The 12,255-nt window shown below is 34.1% G+C and overlaps 1 protein-coding gene across 1 annotated transcript; it reads right to left on the bottom strand.

Moving 5' to 3' along the window:
* Positions 1 to 2,752: 2,752 nt before the first annotated feature.
* Positions 2,753 to 11,875, bottom strand: LOC117323656 (sodium-dependent phosphate transport protein 2B-like). Its single transcript, XM_033878988.1, has 9 exons — positions 11,777 to 11,875; positions 9,537 to 9,590; positions 9,246 to 9,336; positions 7,955 to 8,083; positions 7,078 to 7,221; positions 6,474 to 6,665; positions 6,154 to 6,272; positions 5,435 to 5,591; positions 2,753 to 5,191 (listed from the first exon to the last, which is right to left on the bottom strand). Exons 1-9 carry the CDS (start codon positions 11,801 to 11,803, stop codon positions 4,332 to 4,334), a joined length of 1,773 nt encoding a protein of 590 aa, XP_033734879.1. The 5' UTR covers positions 11,804 to 11,875; the 3' UTR covers positions 2,753 to 4,331.
* Between the last annotated feature and the right edge of the window lie 380 nt (positions 11,876 to 12,255).

Raw genomic sequence — 12,255 nt, 5'->3', positions numbered from 1 at the left:
CTATACAATATATGATATGAAATTGACATCCGATTTCATTGATATAACATACGGGATACCACAATATTGGGTGTGGTTGGACATACTCTTTAATGTATATTAATGAAATTATATAATTTTTTGTAGTACCTTGTTAAGGCTTTGAGTTGATGTATAAGAATGAATGAAGACAGCACAATTTCAATCCCTTTACTTGCTGACCACCTAGCACTAGAATTTTGACCGAATATTGTCAGTGTTTCTGAAGCTGGTCAGTACTGTCTACTGGTGTATATACTTAGTGTTAACATAAGAATTTGTAATTGATATTGATAAGAAAAGAAATGTTCTTTTTGAAAATAAAACCAAACCATCTCGTATCAAATGGTGATGGTGAAATTTCCATAACCACGCGATTCATTACACATATTCTGGCGGCACAAGACATCAGTTTCAAACACACTGGTCACACTTTTCTTATCAAGAACCTTGGGGCTCCTTGTCTGTCATACACCCGATATGCAATCGATTATGTATTTGGTGTATTGACAGACGGGGCGAGTGCCTGTGCTTCGAGGGTCTTCCATAGTAGAGGCTTCAATTTAAACAAAAAACCAATGAAAAATAATAAAAAATGAATACACGTACAAATTGTATGTAAAAAGAATCGTCAATTCTTTTGAGCGGTTAATAAATTATCGTGTATGTCATTCTTTATCTTTTCCATTGATATTCTGTTTTGTCTTATTACTACAACGCTTACTTTTGTATGTAAATTATACTGAGATGTCATTACATTGGCAAACGTTTATTAGTAAATTTGCAGTTTTACTTGATAACATAGTACATATAATACTTATATAGTAGAATATTATGCTGTCATTGTATCACTCCCGTGTGTAAATCACGTGTTATGTCAAAGTTGATTTTACGCATGAACTTTGTTTTGATCTGTAACTGTGCACAATATTGTTTATTAGATAAAGGAACAATTTTTTTTGTATTTATTTTATTTTTCAAGTTTTTTTCAGCATAGTAAAATACAAAAATATAACACATACACTTACACTCGCACATAAGATCATAATCACATCACATATATGATATCATCATTATCATCGATATCATCATCATAGTTCACTATATCATCCTTTTCTTGCTACACATTAAATTCCCTTACACACATCAATTCATAAATATTTAACATACAGTGTACTGACCACACCTATACCTACATCATCATGATCATCATGATCATGATCATCATCATCATCATCATCATTCACTCAATATATCACAATCAACATATATATACTATACAATAAGTTACATGCAATAATTATCTCACATAGTGATCATCATCATCATCATCATCATTCTTCACAGCGAGAGCGAGCGAGAGAGAGAGAGAGAGAGAGAGGGGGGGGGGGGGGGAGATTCGAATGAAGCTAGAGGATAGAGAAAGTAAAAGAGATAGACCGGGCTAGAAATGAGGCTTTCCAAACAAATATGTCAAATAAAACCGTAAAAAATAATTGTCATAGATATTTATCTTACATAGCTATATCAATTGAATCTAGGGTCTCCAGGGAAAGTAAGAAGAGAAACATAAAAAAAGGGAAGAAGAATAGGATAATACACTGGACATCATACTGTATATATCAATTCAGAAAAAACTGTCCGCCAATTCTAATAATTTTCCCCACTTTCTCCATTCTTTGTCAAAGTTCTGCTGTACCTGGTCACCTTGGCTATTAGCAATATATTTTTGAATGATATAGAAATCTTTAATAGAATTAATCAGAGCACGTGGACTTAATGTTTTATGTAGACACCTTGTCTTGTATATATAAAACTTAATCATAATCAAAATTTCATTATCCAGTCTATTTGTTGTAATATTCCTATTTTTTACAAAAACACCAAAAAGGAAACTTTTTTTGTTAAATTGGAAAGGAATAAAGAGAGCATCAAGTAGTGTTTCTACACTTTGCAAAAAACTTTGTGTTTCTCCACATTCCCATAAAATATGAATAATTGTTTCTCGCTCTAAATTACATAGAGTACATATTGGACTATTCACCAGGCCTATTTTAAACATGAGAGCATTTGTTGTTAGTATATGTTGAACTATTCTGTATTGAAACCATTGTAGTTTTGTGTTTTTGTAACCCTAAAAGGAGTTCCATAAATGTCTGACCAATTCAATTCACCATCTTCAAAAACTTCCTCCCATTTTCTCCTACCTCTAGAAATAATACTATTTTTAACCATCAGATTATATAAAACCTTAGTCCCTTTCACACTTTTCAGGAGTAGTGATATATTATTAGGAATTAATGGGCAGACTATTAACTGTTTTTCAATGTTCATCTTTGCTAAGTATGTTCTGACAGCAGCAATCACACCCTGATATTGGAGAAAGTTAGTGTTTATTTGGTAGATCTCAGTAAATTCTTGGAATGAATAGAAAGTGCTCGTACTGTGATTTTTTTACCAGATCATTAACTATTGCTACTCCTCTATTGTACCAAACTTTGTAAAAAATCGTTTTTTTCCCAATAACTAAATTTCTATTATACCATAATGGCATGGTCAGTATGAGGCTTTCCTGTTTTTCCCTTACCATATCTGAATTATTGAACCGTATCCATGCTTTAAACACATCCTTCCAAAATTTGTTTTTACATTTATTCTGACATTCCTGAATATAACCACTGCCACAATTAGATAGCTTATGTAAGTCTGAGTGTGTCTTAAAAATAAATGCCACTTGCATGTTTTCTTATATAACCTTCTCACCCAACCTAATTTCAATGAGTCTATAAACAATCTTACACTAACCATTTTAAGACCCCCTTCATAATAATTCTGGGTTGCGACATCTCTCTTTATTTTGTCAGCCCTACTGTTCCATAAAAATGCGAAAAGAATTGAGTTAAGCTCCTGAGATAAAGGAATAATTGTTATCGTGTACAATTAACTAATTTCTTTCTTATTATTTATCGCTTACTAAGTATTTTCGACTATGTTTTCAAGCACTTGTTCTGCATACAATCGATGATAGTATGATAGTATGATGGTATTTTGTCTCCGTATACAAACGGACACGGATAAGCCGAACCATCGGATAAGTCGAATATTTTGCTTGGTCCCGTCGACTTCGACTTATCCCAGTTTTACTGTATGTTGTTATCAATTTCATTTGTCCTCTGTAGCACATCATTTTGGACAACATACATGAAATTTACGGTTTAAGTAATGGTATGTGTATGTATCTTATTTCTTAAAAGTTACACAGTTAATTTCTATGCTTAATCGTCTTACGTCCACATATATTACACCTTTCCCTCCATAGCATTGATACGTACATACACGGTGTCATAATAAACAGTTTGCATATACATACATGTATGTCTGTTAATGTGCTATGAATTTCCAGAAGAGCGATATGGGACCAGCTTGTTTGCAAACTTGAAAACTGAATCTTCGAAAAATTCTAGAAAAATAACAAAACAATTGGGATCCATAAAAGTAAATCTTAAAAATGTAAATGATATCGATTATCAGACACATAGAGCATGATTATAATATATACAACAATGACATGATAGCATGATGGGTACAACAAATCGTTTATCACAGTGATTATTGACAGGGATCAAGTCGTTCAATCCAATGTCGTCCAAGTGTAAATATGCATGCCTATTTTTGATCACTTGGCACACATGGATATCATTGGTGCAGCAATCTTTGTAGCAGATACCTCAATTATAAATCCGAGAATATGAATTATGTGATAAAACTGATATGACAAGGAAAGAAGTTTAAATAATTACGACTAAAAACTGCATCTGCACGTCCTAAGGAAAGATATTGAATCAGAGGTAGAATTGTAAGTTTATATTTTTTACTATAGATAAAACTAGTCTGGGGATAAGGGGATACGCTAAGGGGACAGCCATCAGGCTTACATTTCTGGGTCGGACAACTCATTCCGGACTTGACATTGCTGAGCTGAACGTATCCCGAACTTATCAACATTTTCAATACATATCATTGAACTAGTTTGTAAATAAAACGGTTTTTGTTACCAAAAGTATGACTTTGTGCATGTTGAATTTGACCGACATGTTTGAAGTCAAAATCGGACACGCTATGACCCCATGGTCATTGTATGGGGCGAGATGCAATATGCATCCGTCTGTGATGTTCTTTAAGGTTTTTATGGCAGTGTAGATGAAACAGTTATCATTGAAGTTTCTGTGAAGATGAAAGTCATTGTTGACATAGCTAAATAACAATATTTGGTCTTTATTTTACTCTGTCAATGTTATTTCCAGCATGGATGTCTATATTTTGGTCGTTTCTAAATAGTTCTCGACCTTGGGCTTATCATCGATAGACTCAGCACAGCAGGATCTGCAGACACATACTTTCGTTAATCTGTCTATGGGCTCGAGAGAACGGCAAATCAGAGGGAGAAACTTCCAGTTACGGAGGACTTTCGGTAGAATACCAGGCTTCTTTTTCTGAATGACTTTGATTATGCAAATAATGACGATAATGGAAGTGATGGGGATGAGAACACCAGCCATCACCTTCCAGCCGGCAATGGACAGTCCGAACACGATCAGTGGTAGCAGGAAAAACATGGATATTAAATATACAACTGCAAACCATCGGTATTTAGCGGTCTTATTTCCAAGAGACTTTGCCAGTTTAATGGGAAACCTCGTGAACGGAAGTGGATAAAATAGGGCAATTCCCGAGATGTTGAAGAACAGGTGGCAGAACGCCAGTTGGAGAGGCTCTTTGATTTTGTCAGCGTCTTGTGCCAGAGCGGCGAGGATGCCCGTAGTCGTAGTGCCTATATTCGATCCAAGGGTCAACGGGTACATTCTTTCTATACTGATCACACCCACACCTACCAGCGGTGTCATGGCTGACGTGAAAACTGAGCTGGACTGTACAATGATGGTCATTCCACACCCAACAATTAGAGCAATATAACCAGTGAAGTAAGCACACTTTCCTGGAAACTCTGCATTAATTACTTTCTTGATTATTTTCCTGATGTTACCTTTCAAGAGGGAATTCAGCAGTTTAACGATGGAGAACAGACACACACATAGTAGGAGAAGAGCAAGCACTAGCATTATTGCTCCTATTTCTGTGTCTCCTAAACCGATATCTCTGAAAATAAAATCACCTGGAAAAAAAAGTGGCATGTTAGAAAAGATGATATGAAGTGTGTTGAATATGAAAACAAAATATGAATCATTTATATTATTACATTATACATTTTTTGTATTTCATATGTATTCAGTTAAATATATTTTTTTCGAACATGCGGTTTGTAAGACTTGTAATATAATAATTGTCGGTATACGTAGGTAGTTTGGCGCTAACATTCCTGTATTTACGTGGTTTGACTCCTACATTCATGACTTACATTGCGTGACACAGACTTTGCTCTGCTTATCCATGTACCAAGTGCCATTAGCGTATGTGACGTTAACAGGGTCTGGTGTCTCGGACTTGCAGCACAATTTTAGTAGCGTATCTACATCCTCGTTGTGGGCAATCCTTTCGATAGCCTTGCTGTCAACCTACAAACGGTCAGTTATATAAATGTATGTAGCATTGCACTGTTTCACATACACATAAGTTTGAGACAATTTTCTAGTGAATACAGAGTTGGTCTAGCCCTCTTATCGTGAAAATACTAACGACTTATGATATATTTATTTATCTATGTCTTTATCCAATCTAATCAACTGGATATACTTTATAAATGCTGTTTAGATTCAAGAAAATAGTATCCGGTCTGAGACAAAGTAGAAAAAAGTAGCCCCTGTTGACACAGTGTACATGTATTCTACATATGACCCAGTGGCCATTTGTGATGCCTGGCGAAAGGATCTTGTCGGAAGACGCATCAAATATAATTATTTTTCTCTTTAAAATTTTATTTCCTTTTTGCTTTTTTCGTAACAATACATCGCTGTCTCCGTTCTGTAGAGAATTCACTAAAACCAGTAACTTATCATTTCCTTTCCCTGACTGGGATTCATTCTATCATTCCTATTGCTCCTACGCAATGTCATCTTTTTGTTTTGTTTTTGTTTTTGTTTTGTGTGTGTGTGTTTTAACATAGTTTTAAAAGCCTACCTGGATGATCTTTTTGGTAAAAGGCTCTGTGATGGCCTTGAGTAAGTCTTGCTTGCCATTCTGGTATTTTTCAAGATGTAAACTATCCACCATAACTTTGCTCAGATGGAACAAGTATCCTGAAATATATGAAAGCTTTTGGTAAGGATAATGTATATTCATGCAAATGATATATTGTCTTTTCATTCATATCTTCCCTTTCAAATATCAAAATATTTCTTAAAGCCATCTCATAATCTGACCTTGCAATTTTATGCTTTATCAGCAACAATTATCTAAACCTCGCTCATTTTGTGAAGGTAAGAAATGGCATTACTGACCTGTGATTACCTCTAAAGGGAGGAGCACAATGACACTAGTCCAGTTGAACATATCGTGGACGGTAGCCCCGGCGAATGCCCGACGGAAGTCATCCTTACTGGCGATTTGCCCGAGGGCCACGATCGTGTTGGTAACGGAAGTACCAATATTAGCACCCATCACGATGGGGATGGCTGTCTGGACGTCTAGGACTGAAACAGAAGAAGTGGTGAGTATTGAATCAATCGTGTTGCTGATGCGATTTTTTTATCGTATAACGGTTATGTCGACTATGAAGGATACTATCTATAATGATGATAAAAGGTAATCAATCGACAAACCAATCGGGAAATTTACCGAACATTTTATACATATACAAATAAACTCTATTATTCAATTCTATACTTGTGTGGCTGGATTAGACATTCATACCCGATAAACTGTCTATCGTCTTCGTACCATATACACGTGAAAGTTAAACATTGCCATCCTAATATCACACTCTTTTTTGTAATATATTTATTTGGCTAGAATAGAGTTTGAGCCCGGATATCATGTACTCTACTGCTTTGGAAGATCATTTTCTCTTTCCGTGAATATACCTGTATGGAATAAACCACTTACGTCCAGCTCCAACCATGGCTACCACGATAGAAGTACTTGTGGAGGAACTTTGAACCAAGACAGTAGCTAAAACACCAATCATCACACCGGTCACGGGGTTCCGCAAGATTTCATTGTTTCGGAACACTTGACCAGCTGCCTTACCTGAAATTAGTATTTAATGTAACTTAATCATCATTCTCATTGTAATAAGTCAGTATTCTTTTTGATCGCAATAAGTCATGAGCAGTAAAAATATACATTTTTGTTAATCCAATTATTGAGATTCAGATGTTCTTCAAAAAAAGATACCCGAGAAAGTTGACACACAAGGCATTACATAATTTGAAAAAAAAAAATTGTTGCAGAAATGAACAATAGGAACATTATTGATAAGATCTGGACTTTCAGAGAAAATGTAGGAACAGCTGCTGTAAAAATCACAGGAGTAAACTACTAGTACATATATGTTCATAGGCGTAAATTTAACATTACTACATACATAATGTTCATTTAAGAGTTGACTAACTTGAAACCAGTTACCGGCACCCTCAAGCTGACATTACACTTATTATGGTCGGCGTGAAAAACTTAGCATTAAGTGGAGTCAAGTAGGTAGTTAACATACTATACAGTTTCGCCATTGTGAAGAATTCAGACACAGATTCGATGGAATTTGAAATTGAGATACTATGTATGTTTTAAACCCTAATTTAGGTTATGGTGTTTATTCCTAGAAAGATTATGTTACATTGTGCATTTCCTGAAACGGTGGTTTTGTGTTTCACTGCTGTTTCCCACTACATACTAACACTACTTCTAACCTATCGTAAAATTATTATGTATGACGTACATTTTAAAATCCATCATAGACGGATTGGCAAAAAACTGGACTTACCTCCAAGAAGTCGAAATGCTGAACTGAGAAAATCCAAGGAACATATGAAGAGATAAAGTAAGCCAAGGAACAGAATTATTCGCAGTATGATCCACAACACGAAACGTATCTTTTCATTGCCAGTCATCTCTAAAAGAAGAAAAAAGTTGTTGCAATTCCTCTGTTTCCTGATTAAACATATAAACATATAAACAACTGCTGGGGCTGTGACCCTTGATTCAGTATCCTTACAAATATATATTTATTCAAGAGAGCTTTCATTCAACGTCATATATTTGTTCGTTCCTTAAATCTGTACTTCTTCACTTACTAAATGATTCTTGATTCGTTGTTTATTCCATAATTCATTCAGAAGTTGATGAATTCTTATTCATTCATTCATTCATTCATTGTCTATCCTGTTACAGAATAATATTGGATGGAAGATAGAGAAGGAACAGTTTCATTGAACTTATTTATTATCCCAGTTTGGAGTAGATCCGAAACTCATTACCATGATGCGTTTTTCCAACAACCCTTTTATCATATTAATATCTTGACAATCAGACTTGATAATTTGATAATACCCCTCCCCCCTCTCTCCTAAAAAAACAAACTTTCTAATGTTCCTGCCAAATTCTTGTAACAATTTAATTTCAAGGGGAAACTTTCTTTATTATTGAATATCCAGGTCCCCCTAGAAACCTTAAATACTCTGGTCTATTTCACATTTAGTTATTTGAAGAAGGAAAAAACAATTTAAGTCCGCCATCTTCAATACAGGCGATTATAGTGTATCATGATATCTTTTCAGTTAAGATATTTTACCCGGACTTTATAGAAGCGAGATTTTTAAAGATATTTATATTTAAAATAAGGTCTAGATATTCAACAGGTATCAAGTATGTACCATGTATATATAAAGTGTGTAGGAGATATGATATATGACATAATAATAAAGTATATATGTGATTAAATTGAAATTGAGTGTGTGCAATATATATAAAACAGAAGTGTTGAGTGAAAGACAACAGATTGAGAATATTTTTGTATTATGGACTGTAGCTGGAGCTGCCTATTTCCAGACAGTCCATTGTATGATGTTTAAATGTCTAGGCAAATAAAATTTATATAACCTTAAAAAAAAAAAAAAAAAAGATATTTTAGACGACGACACCCACCATAAAAATATATCTCTAATATCATTTTTGTATTTAATTGAACAATCTATTACATTAGACATAGTATCATAATGAAAATTCCACATGTCTTCAGATTGAAGTTTCCATGTGCGACAGTGATTTTTGCTTACCACTAAAGGGTTTCGATGTATCTTGAAGCTCCGGTAAATCCCAAGGATCAACCTCTTGCTCATCCGTGTCCTTTTTCGTCGGTTCGATACCCTGTAAAGGTTGGATCCGAGAGTTGAGCAACTCAGTACAGCAGTATGAGGCGACAACATCTACATGATTTTTTTTGCATGGAATACGAACTATATAGGCTACTGTGCATGCTCGCACTTATCAAATGTTGCGCAATCGAAATCTCCGAGAATATTACCAACACATACATATACATTATATAAATAGATATTCTTACTTACATTTTCTATCACTCCGTTGTCGTTTACAAAAGCTGCGTTGTTCTTTCCCCTGTCCTGAAGGAAAACAATAATGTCAATGTCATGATGCACACCACTTTCGTCATAAAGAATTAATTTTCCCTTTTGCATTAACTGAATTTCTCTCATTAACAGAACGTTATTTATTTCGAGTTCAAAAGATAAATGTACAATTACAAAATATTAGAACCTTTAAAAGTAAGTTAGATAGAAATCAATATTGCTAAACTGTAGTTAAGATGTATGCATACTATATAGAACATTTGCAATGTATTTCCTGCGGCAACTAAAAATAGATCCATAATCTCTTTTTTTGGTCCTTTTTGGATGAAAATATACAAAGAGTAGGAGCTATCTTGATATGCAATTCCCATGAACTATACTCATTAGTACAGATGTATGTTTTGTCTGTCCACTGCATTCATTCGTCATTATCACGAGTAATGGATGGCATTGCCAGTGAAATATTATGAAGAAGAAAAAAACACAACTGCTTTATTGACGTATCTCTCTTTATTATTGAGGGGTATTAATGTCAAAAGCCAGTAATGATTAAATCAATAAACAGTATGTGTGGCATCAAATGTTTTATTGTGAAGATTCTCTTGTGAAGAATAACCTGTTACAGTAGTGTGAAGCGACAAATCCAGATTTGTCGGTTAGTTTGTACAAATTATACCTCAAGAGAGAGAGAGAGAGAGAGAGAGAGAGAGAGAGAGAGAGAGAGAGACAGACAGACAGACAGACACAGAGACAGAGACAGACAGACAGACACAGAGACAGAGAGGCAGAGAGAGACAGAGAGAGAGAGAGGTGACACGACATGTGACCATGTACACAGAACCTAATCCTAACTCGCCAATAAAACAGAACAACATGTATACGACATATTTGTTAACATGGAGTACAAGGTAAGAGAGTAAGACCAGGTGTTCCGGAGGAATAAACGTTATATGCTTCGATGTTAGGTCTTAGTTATGGTGGTTACAAAGACACTATCTGGTATATCAACTAGCTTCTGACAAGTTTGGCTTCATATTGCAGAAAGCAACATTTTCAAATGAAATTAAGATCTCGACCATAGCAGTTTCAAATTGTTTTTGACAACCTGAAACTCTTGAAGCCATGTGCTGTTAGTTTCTCTGTCAAAAGACGATATCTGAGTATCAATTCAAAATTAAGTACATTTAGTAGAAAGTAAAAGAACTTTGATAAAACTTGAAAAGGGATTCTTGACTAAAACATAGTCGCGATATTTGGTGGTTAGTTATGCTCATATATCAGTTACAATCGTTTCATGATTTTAGCATTGACCCCAGACCACCTATGAATACAGTCTAATTGACCCATCCATATCGAATACAAGAAAACAATATACCAAAAATATTTCATATTTACTAGCTCAATCTTGCTAAAACGTCATCCCTAACTGTTTGCAAAGAGTCTTGTCGTTCAATAAAGTAACATCATATAATTGAACGTATCTTGTGAAGCAGCGGTACGTTTGTATGTTTACATTGTCGTAATAACATGTATATTGTAATACCTTTATATGTAGATAACTATTTTACTTACATATAACGGAAAAATGATTACGGGTTATTGTTAGACTCACCGCTTCGAGTTTATAGAATAAGATCATACAACTGTTTTTTTTTATTGAAACAGTATCATTATTTCACGTTTGTATAAAAGTATCATTTAGATATCCATTTTCAATTAAAACAGTCATTATTTCCCATTCAATCATATTTCATTTAAAACAGTATCATGACTTTTCATTTATTAAATAGTATTATAGAGCTATTCATTTTTTGAAACATAGTAATTATTTCCCGTTTATGATGTAACGTATCTGTAATTAAAACATAGGGACTATTTCACGTTTATGAGATAACACATCTGTTCATTTTAATTGAAACAGTATCAAAAATGTATGTTTATGGAAAAGCATCATATCACAAACCTTTTTAATTGAACAGTATTATATCACAAATCTTTATAATTGAACAGTATCATGATTTCACGTTTACAATGTATTATCATATAGATATTCTCTTTAATTGAAATAATCTTTTTTTTTTTTTCATTTTTAGAGGAAATAATTAACCTTATTTTTTTAATAGTTGCATTATCATTATTTCATATGCATACTGATAAATAGAAATATAATCAATCAATAATATAAATGTATATCTAGCCATGCACAGAAAAAAACTCACCTTAACTTCACAATACGGCGGGGGCATTGTATCGTATGTGTTTGCCTTGTCTTGTTAGCTTGGTTACGTATTCCAAGGAGTATGGCGTCCTTATTTGAGATTTAGCTGGGGTAATGTGTGTAACGTGTGCCCTTTTATATCCCGATATCGCTTTCACGTGGTATAACCGATAACGTCAAAATTCCATTCCTAATCATAGTTACAAAGGTATCTCCGCTTCGACTTTGAACCAATAACGAAATGATGTTGAAATATTTCGAGAACTGGCACTTATAATGAATGAATAATATCAATTAATTTCAATTATCAGAAAAGCTTTAAGATGACATCACGGTGAAATAATTATAACCAATCTCTGCGTGATATTGGATAGAGGAATTACATTTAAGTTGTTATGCAAAACAGTCTTAGCTTGTCAAGATACATCGCAATAATTTCTTTTAAAACCTTCGTTAAGAAATGAAATGCTAAACAATAAT

Source organism: Pecten maximus, chromosome 3 (assembly GCF_902652985.1).
Source record: "Pecten maximus chromosome 3, xPecMax1.1, whole genome shotgun sequence".
NCBI lineage: Eukaryota > Metazoa > Mollusca > Bivalvia > Pectinida > Pectinidae > Pecten > Pecten maximus.
Note: the sequence above shows the minus strand (reverse complement) of the source record. Positions and strands in the feature narration are given on the sequence as shown.

Bases quoted from the DNA above. Each gene is read 5' to 3' on its own strand.
- LOC117323656 (XM_033878988.1), bottom strand. From the start codon at position 11,803: ATGCCCCCGCCGTATTGTGAAGTTAAG. The intron at 9,591-11,776 runs GTGAGTTTTTTT...GTTTTCCTTCAG, and splicing joins CGCCGTATTGTGAAGTTAAG to GACAGGGGAAAGAACAACGC. The intron at 6,273-6,473 runs GTCAGTAATGCC...CATATATTTCAG, and splicing joins CCCTTTAGAGGTAATCACAG to GATACTTGTTCCATCTGAGC.